General features: G+C 34.8%; 1 protein-coding gene across 1 annotated transcript; it reads left to right on the forward strand.

Annotated features, from left to right (window-relative positions):
- The first annotated feature begins 1,249 nt into the window (after positions 1-1,249).
- On the forward strand, positions 1,250-2,527 carry LOC125198408 (beta-1,2-xylosyltransferease XAX1-like). The gene is made up of 2 exons (XM_048096756.1): positions 1,250-2,018; positions 2,235-2,527. The coding sequence occupies exons 1-2, from the start codon at positions 1,250-1,252 to the stop codon at positions 2,525-2,527; spliced, it is 1,062 nt and encodes a 353-aa protein (XP_047952713.1).
- Positions 2,528-9,913: the final 7,386 nt, after the last annotated feature.

Below are 9,913 nucleotides of genomic sequence, written 5' to 3' on the forward strand. Positions count from 1 at the left end.
AATTGATAAACAAATTTAAAACTTCAAATTCACAAAAAAGTATTTAAATTTCTAAACCATGCATTAAAATTCCACGAAATAGCCCAAATATTAGTATTTGATCATGTTTATGATTGAGTTTAAGCATATATCTCAAATATATCATAATTAAATGTTTTAATTGTATGAATATAACTAATTTTAATTATTATTTATTGGATTGATCGCATGTTAATATTAGCGGTAACAATCCGAATAACCCGATGGGCTAGCACGAAACCCGAGCTTTTTAGGGTTAGGCTTGAACTTTCATAACTTGAAAGAAATCACAACCCGATTAGCAACCCGAGTGGTTGCCCCGAAACCGATGACCGCCCGATTGACATCCCCACGTAACACTATGAAATTATCCCACATCACCTGATTTGGATAATGAATTTAATAGGCAATCACATGAAAAATAGTTAAATAATTACTTGTATGAAGTAAAAGAAATGGAGAAAGTACAAGCATTTTAGCTAATGAAAATAAAACATGTCAAATATATATCGATAAAATCAATAAATAATAAAAAACGGTTATGATACAATCATATAAAATGGTAATGCTATCAACATTTGATTCTAACATCAACAAAATTACCTTTATAGTAATATTTCTCTTATATGTCTTGACTATTTAATCAATTTCCTAGCTTGGGACGGTAAAACTAGTATCAAATTTATTTATACCAAAATATACCATATGTTAGATAAGTACAGTATAAATTATTACACACATAAAGAGGAAGGACATTAGCATGTTGATCGCTTATATAATCTCTTAGTTTTCCATAACAAATCTTTGGAACTCAACCTTTTGCTTGATTACATCTTATATATTGCAGAATAATATACATTGAGTTGTTTTATGAGTTCAATATTTGTCATTTATTTAACTCTTACAAACTTCAATCTATTCTGATACTTTGTATATATTCCAGCAATAAGGTAACAATGGGGTTTGAAAAGATAAATTCAAGGAGCAACTGGTGGCAGAAAATATTGACGTTTACAACAATCATATATGATAACAATGACATTCGACTTTACCGCAGTTTCCAAGTCATTCTACTTGCGTGGTTATCAAATTAGTAAGTTTGTCAAATACTTATTTATGTATGGAAGTAGTATGGCTAAGTATTTGTGTATTTGTATGTCAGAATATGGAGGCGAGAGCAGAGTGCTGAACTACTCTAACTCAAGATCCGACGCGTACGAATTCACGGGCGATGTACGCCTGGAGGAAGCTCAGCCACCGTTTTCATCGGTTCAATGGACAACCCGAACATCCCCCACACAATCAAACCATACGCTCGAAAAGGCTTCACGCTTGCCATGTATTCCGTCTCCGCTTTCCAAATAAAGGCAGTGCCGCCCGAAAAACTCCCCCATTGTACAAAAACCCTAGACGCCCGGCCATCCTCTTCTCCACCGCTAGAATAGCCCTAAACTACTTCCACAGCGTGAGCGACGTGATGGTCCCGCTCTTTACCGTCCCAACGCTTCAACCGAACGTTATCTTCCTCGTCACCAACCACAATGCTTCTTGCGTCACTTCCGTGCATAGAAAAACCATAGAAACTCTCTCCAAATACGAGGTGGTCGACATCGATAGAGACAAGAATCGAACTCTTTGCTTCACAAATTTGATTGTGGGACTCAAAGCTCATCCATCCGACCTTTCCATTGATCCCTCCGTTGTCGAGCCTTTCCACCCGAAACCTCACCAGGCTTTTACGCACCACCTACTCCTTGAAGAGAGACTTAGTGGGCGACCATATTCGGCCCGGATGCTCATTGTTTCTAGAACGAAAAATCGTAAGCTGATGAATGAGCTCGAGCTGCTCAAGCTAGCACGGATGCTTGGCTTCGATCCCGCTATACATGATTTAGGAGATCATGTTGAGTACTCTGCCAAAATCGTTAACACATTCGACATCATGGTCGCAGTTCATGGATCTGCTCTCACAAACATGCTCTTTCTACCTGAAAATGCTGGTAGGGTCCTGTTAAGTTGACAACTATTTTAAATTAATAGTAACTGACAACTATGTTTATAACCCTGCATTATACTAGATGTTTAACATGAGTTGACATAATTGTCGGTTATCAATTTAAAATAGTTATCAATTGATCATATCCAATGCTGGTGAGTCGACCTATCTATAAATATATTGATTTACATTAATGGCTCCAATCATTTTTCATTGTCAGTTGTGATCCAAATCATACCGTGGGGGCTGGATGATCAGGCGAGGATGTGCTTTGCGAAGAATCCGCAGGAGATGAAGTTGAAGTATTTGGAGTATAAGATCGCACCAAATGAGAGCTCATTTTTGGGGAATTATTCCAAAGACAGTCTACTATACACAAACCCTCTCAAATATCGTGACAATATAGGACAACCAGCTTATTTCACGCTCCTAGTGAATAAACAAAATGTCAATCTTGATTTAGCCCGCTTTAAGGATACCCTATTGAAAGCCTTGGACCTCATGGCTGCTTAATTCATTCATTCCATGTGGCCTTACATTTCGAAATATATCTTCAAAAAGTGTCTCCACCATCTTTACAACACCGAAGAAGAAGCTGAATCTACAAGGTTACTAGCAAAATATACCTTGGCCTCAAGATGTAAAACCTACAGCAAACACATAAAAATCTACAATTGTTCAACCACAAATTTGAAAAATTATATTTATAACCTTCACTAGAAAATGCACTAATCACAGTCAGTAAGCTAACTCAAATTCTAGTTTCTAAACTTAAGTTCTTGATATAGAAAAGTGATGGCAGTAATCACAGTCAACTAAGATTGTGTATCACATAGCTAAAAGTTGTTGAAAATTGCAAATTCCAAATTTTGACAAGGATGGATTAATCCAATCAATCCATGTTCCAGCGATATCTAGTTGGCCTGAAATCAATTGTATACAACAAATTTGATGGATAAATTAAACTTAGGAAGCACCATAAATTGGAAGGAATCCATACTAATAAAAAGGACAAGTTGGATGAAATCACTACACCCTTTTTGAGTTTTCCCAAAAAAATTGAATCTTAAGTTAAAGAAAGTTGAATCAAACCAAATGTTGTACTGCCAGGTTGAGTTGAAGGAGGTGGTCGGCGAGTCAGGACGGAAGGAGCGCCGGCGAGTGAGGTGGGTGCTGCCGATTTGGGAGAGATAGAGAAAGAGAGAGATGCGATTTGAAGGGTTTGATGAAATAATTTTTAGTAATACTCCTATTTGGGTTTACTTATTCTATGTCCATTGTAATTTACTTTAGTTATTCAATATTTAATGTATTCAGATTTAATTTTATACCTAGAATATTTAATATATTTGAGAGAAGAAATCGCGACGAGATATTGGGAAAAGTTTATGGAAAAATCGGAAAACGGGAAAAGTTTATGACTTTTAGGTTAATGAATTTTCAGCCGTTTTCCATGTCGATTCGCTTGCCACGTCGCAAGATTTCGACTCAAAACTGGGTCGGGTCAAATGGGATATTCCAACAACCCAGAAAGTTCATGATCCATATCTTTCCATTTCCCATTCTTTCTCTCTCTGCAAATTATTGGTAGTGGTACATACAAATCATCAATCTACTGCTGCTTTTCTCTTGATGAACATAACTCAATCCTTAAAGAACTATATCTCTTACGTGATCGCTTTGTTGCAATAGTGACCAGGAAAACGCTTGTATGGCTTGTTCCTAAAAACGATAGCTACGAAGAATAAAGACATTAAGGGTGGGGTTAATCCTTACGATGACACCCATCTTCCTGCACATAGAGAAAGATTTTAAGTTTATTTTCACCACCATTTTTTTTTTTCTTAGAACAATCCATCTAGGAGTATCATGGAAACTTAAGTATGGTATCCTTAGCGAGGGGCATACGATAATCTTGAAGGCATACTCTACAATATGGCCAAGAATGTATCTCAAAAATACAAAGGCATGGATAAATGATGTGAATCAAATATGCTATCTTTATTCCCATAGCTTTGAATGGTTAATATAATTTAACGTTTGCAAAAATGTGTTTTTCTTGTGTAGAAGTGGAATGAAGTGTATAAAATGAAGTTGGAACGAAGTCTAAGTAAAAAATGAAGTTGGAAGCGTTTTTAAACTTGACTCGACCAGTTGGAATGTGGCAAGAAGTGACTCGACGCAGTCATCCTAAGAGATAAAAAACTGCCAAGACGAAGCTTTGACTCGACCAGTCGACTTGTGCTGAAAAGTGACTGAGTAGTCATCCTAAGAGATAAAAAACCCCAAGAAAAGAGAGTTTGACTCGACCGAGTCGAGTTTGCCTATACTTTACTCAACTCGAGTACACTAAGTGCAACCGCAAATTGACAATTTTTCATGATTTATAAGTGGCGCTTTTAGGCTCATTTTACACATTATTTGACACACGCAAATTATCAGAGAATGAAAGAGGAGGAAGAGGTAAAGAAGATATTAGGTTCAATCACTCAACTTCCATCATCTCGGAGAGATTTGCTACCATCTACACATCAATTTCATGAGTTCCTTGGTTATTCTTTATTAATTGTGGATTTTAACTAAAACTCTTACGTTGCACCTAATTTGTGAAATGTGAACTATTTATGGATTTTATGGTTGATTAATCTATGATCTTATTCTATGATGCTTTTACATTGAATTAAAATTTCCCGGCTTGTGTTATTATTCAATCATGTCTTTTAGCCAATGTCTCTTAACTTGGTTAATAGGAGGAAACATAGATAAAGAGTTTGAGATTTGTATCGTGTTCATCATATGAATCTTGATAAGTTGATTTACATGTCGTGTTGCAATAATTGTTGGATATTTACTATGCATCTTGCAGTTAGTTGTAGTTTTAGAGTTATTATTTTAAACTTAAAGGAGACATTTATCCATTGACTTAAAAGCTCTAAAAATCACATCAATGATCAAAAAATGTTATGAAATTAGTTGTTAACTATGAGTTTCATGCTTCACAAGCTCCCTACTTTAGGCCTTATGATTTTGAAAAATTATGTTGGTTGCAAGTAAATCCAAGAACTTCACTTCCTATTGAAAATTTATTGGACAATGGAGGCTCAATCCACCGATATTTTGGAAAGAAAAAGAAAAAATGGATTTCATAATGAGACTAAATATATTACTGCATGATATGAAGAGCAGAAGCTGCACTATCGACGCCATTTTTCGGCCTACGAATCGATTGATGTCGCAAGAGCTTCGAACTACATCGGTAAAAATGTCATTGTTCATCCATCGACCCTAAGAATCCTTGTTGCACCTTACAACATAAATGATAGATTTGAAAAACTTCAATTTCATAGGAATGTTGGTGCACATGTTGATCTAAATAGAGGTAGCTTGGTGGACAACCATGCGTAGTACATGAACTTAATACCCGCATTATTTGAAGAAGATCGAGGCCTTCACCAACATTTTATCAATGAACTAGACAACATTATCGACATATAACGAGTTTCTTCGTGAGATGGGTTTGAATTGATGTGGAGTTTCTTCAACGACATGAGTTGTAATTGATATTGATGCAAATGCTCATTCGATGGCTTTTCGATTTTATAGCCATTCGAGGTATTGCAAAGTTGCAATGTGGCCTACCGTTAAAGTTACTGAATATTTCCCTAGTGCATCATATTTTCACATAAAAATGCAAACAATTCATGCTCATGGAAATTTAAATCATAAATCATAAATTACTACGTTTAGAATTGCCTAATAGATTCTCCAAAGAGTCATTAATTTCAATAAACATGTTGCTTTCACGACGGTCTGTATTTGAAGATCGACAGGCATGCCTTCTTCGGTCTTTCTCCGTGGGTAAATTTATCATCATCATCATCATCATCATCATCATCATCACCATCATCATCATCATATTTTTCTCCATTCAAACTCACTTGTATACACTCACACACACACATGTGTTTCCATTATATTCGTAATACAAGGTGGTGTCACAATTCATAAAAAATATATGAACAACACTTACCGAATGTTTGGCAATATTTTCAAATGCTATTAACCTTTTAATGACTTGGCCCCTATAACCCTTCGTCAAATGATAAAGACAAATTATAGTGATTAGCGTAATAGTTATAATTAATGATTCTTACCTCGATCACGGACTTTGGTGTAGTGACATAGGGAAAGATTTTAAGTCTATTTTGACCACCATTTTTTGGACTTAGAGCAATCTATTTAAGAAACGAATATCATGGAAAGTCAGGTAATGGTATCCTCATTAAAGGGAGTAAAAATTTGATGGTCCTTCCATACCAAGTGGCTATGATGATTTGGTATACCACACCGATAATTCCATGACAAAGGATATAAAAAATGGTCCACATGCCACATCTATTTAACATCAATCCACTAATCTAATGGTTTCATTAATCAATTTATGGAAAGTAGTATAATACTATTAAATATGGAATTATCATACCTTAGAATTGACATTGTCATATAATACAATATATATGTATATTAACTTCATAATATATGTAACACTCATAAAAGTAATCATAGTATTCTTTCACGCTGAGGAAAATTTACCTATGGAATTCAAAAGGGATGGAGAATTCCAGATGATTTCTTACATGTATTGTATGAAAACCCCGAATGAAAATTGAATATGCAGAAAAATAATTTTATACTATAAGAGAGATATTGGAGTATACTTCACGCCAATTCTATGGTATGATAATTCCATATTTAATAATTAATAGTATTGTACTACTTTCCATAAATTGATTAATGGAGCCATTATATTAGTGAATTGGTGTTAAATAGATGTGGCATTTGGGGCCTTTGTTATGTCTATTTGTCAAGAAATTATTGGTGACGTATACCAAATCGTCATGCCACTTAGTATGGAATGACTATGAAATTTTCCGGTTTTTTCAGCCACGAATTGGATTGATGTCGAGCTTCAACTACACGGAAAAATGTCATAGTTCCTCCATCCCCCCTAAGAATCCATGTTGCCCCTTACAACATGAATATAGATTTAAAAAAACTTTGATTTAAAGGAAATTTTGGGGGACAGTTGATTTAAATGGAGGTAGCCTTGTGGACAACCATGGGAGGTCCAACTTAATACCCAAATTTTTTTTAAGATAGTGTCAAGACCTTCACCAACATTTTACAACATAATGTCAATGATGATAGTGGACAACATTATCACATATAACGAGTTTTTTCCCACATGGGTTGGAATTGATGTAGCGAGTTTCTTTAGTGACATGAGTTGTAATTGATGCAGAGGTCATTCAATAGGGGGTTTTCGATTTCTCCCCATTCGAGGTATTGGGGTTGGCAATGTGGAACCCGGGTTAAAGAAGAAATTTCCCCGGTGCATCATACTTTCAAAAAAAATGCATAAAACATGTTTTCATGGAAATTTAAATCATAAATCATGAATTTCTACGGTTTAGAATTGCAAATAGATTCTCCAAAAATTATCGATTTTGTTCGTCTATATGTAAAGTTTATTGCACCAACCAAAAAAACTTCTAATTTGTCTTCCGGTCGTTTGACCTCTGGGTGGGCCCAAATTTGTTTAAACCAAAAGACTGACTATAAGAGCATCCATAATAAGGATACTAACAATACCACCAAAACTCCCCCCCCACATCATCAAAAAACAAAAACCCTATGTCAACATCGCGGGCAAACTGAAATAGGGACTAGAAACTGACGAAGACTAGACTAGACACCACAATAAACAAAATAATAAATTCATATTATAAATTACAACCCAAAACCAATTAAATTTACGAATAAAGTAAAAAATGTCCATTTTTTTTTAAGTTTAAAAAAAAGGCACCCCACGGATCGGGGGAAATTAGCGACGGCCAAAAAAAATCTCGCCGTCACAAGGAGGAGCGAGGCTAACGATCCAATGGGACCCGTCCTAGCCTCCATTGGATGTCAAAGAAGACCCAATTCGCCTTGGGGAATTTAAAAATTTTATCCACTGGGGCACAAAAATTTGTGAGTTAAGTTCCGGTCTCATATCTAGTCTCATTTTATAAGTTATTTTTCGGGTTAGGTATTTATGGGGGACTTCCCCTTTTTTAATTTTTTCTAATTAAATAGCTTTAAAATTTTAAATTTAAGTCCAAATAATATTATTATCAATTTTATAAAATAATATGACTATCCCCAATCCAAATTAGAGTTATCCGAGCTTTTCTTTAATTTATTATTTATCTGTTTTAGATATAAAAAAATCAATTAAAAAGTAAATTTTATTTACTTCAATTAATTAATATCTTTTAAAAAGGGCTATTCAAAATTTATTTAATATTCTAATAAAATTTTAAATTTGTGCCCTAATAAAATCTTTTTTAATACCTCTTAAGGATACTATCAAACCATTCTACCAAAAACACAATTCATTGCAACAATAATATTAGTAGCGAAAAACATTGATCACCAATACTCAACACATCGGATTCTTGGATTACGAAAATTCCGCACATTTTGATAAATCAAAGTAGAAATAAGCAATATTGTATGATCAATGTTATGTCAATAATGATTAAGAAGTAACAATCACGAGACCTCATCTTTCTAAAATATTTTTGTGATTTTAAAGAATTTTATGAATAAATTGACAGAGAACGAAGGACTGATAATGGTGGGAAAGCTTAAATATTTGCATAAATAATCTCCTATAACAAGAATCAGCAAATTTTGCTTTTGCATTTCGATATTTTTAATGTTCTTCCACGCAGCTATAGCGAGTTTGGGCACATGATTTCAAGAGGCTTCCCACAAAGAGAAATGCCGAGAAATTATTCCTTCAATTTTTCCACAAGGCGGTAATAGCTAAAGTGATTATTCTAAAAAATGAAATTGAAATCGAAACCACACATTCAAACCAGAAAATTGACAGAATCGGAAAATAGCACATTGAAACCCACATTCAAACCAGAAAATTAACCACACATTGAAAAATTGCACATTCAATCGAAATTGACCAAAACTCGATTGTTTGAAACGGGAAAACCCAAAATTGGATTATGGCAGAAATCGCGACGAGAGAATGGGAAAAGTTTGTGGGAAAAACTAGAAAATGGGAAAAGTTTATAACTTTTAGGGTTAATGAATTTCCGGCGTTTTCACGCTCGCCATATGCACAAGATTTCGACCGGAAAACTTGGGAGTCGGTCAAATGGGAAATTCCAACAACCTAGTAAAGTTCATGAAATTATACGCCAAAATTTTAGTTCATAGGAAAAACCGAAAAATCGAAAAAGTTTATGACTTTTAGGGCAATTTGCCCAATAAAATATCATGTACTACAGAATAACATATTCATATCCAAAGTATGAGGGACACTGTATGTGTTTGCCTTGATGTTTCCAAACAAATACTTAGCCTGAAATTTATAGTATATCAATTCATGACCAGCCAACGTGAAATAATGAAAAACAAAAACAAATTGTGTATTCCAAGTAGAGAAAAAATTCAGTAATTCTACAACAAACTTGAAAGGAGAGTGCCTAAGCTACAGATTAGACCAAAATAAATAAAAAAGTGAGCAAAGTAAAAAAAGAAGATAGTAATTCTACCAACACTTAAATTGTACAGTGCTACTGAGATTGTGTTACCTCACTCACTTTGAGTGAAGTTTCGACCACCAAAGGGCTCATTTCTGACTTCTTTTTCTGCTTTAGAATCACCTGCCTCGGCATCACTTCTATAAGAAAGTTACCCCCATTCCATACAGTTGCTGATGCCTTGAGCAATTGGAACGTCAAGTGTAATTCATACGATAGGAATATCGGGACAGTAAGCGCTGTTGTGGCCACAGTGAACACCGCCTGAAGCAAAATGTACATAAACATCCGG

The sequence above is a fragment of the Salvia hispanica genome, unplaced genomic scaffold (assembly GCF_023119035.1).
Source record: "Salvia hispanica cultivar TCC Black 2014 unplaced genomic scaffold, UniMelb_Shisp_WGS_1.0 HiC_scaffold_143, whole genome shotgun sequence".
NCBI lineage: Eukaryota > Viridiplantae > Streptophyta > Magnoliopsida > Lamiales > Lamiaceae > Salvia > Salvia hispanica.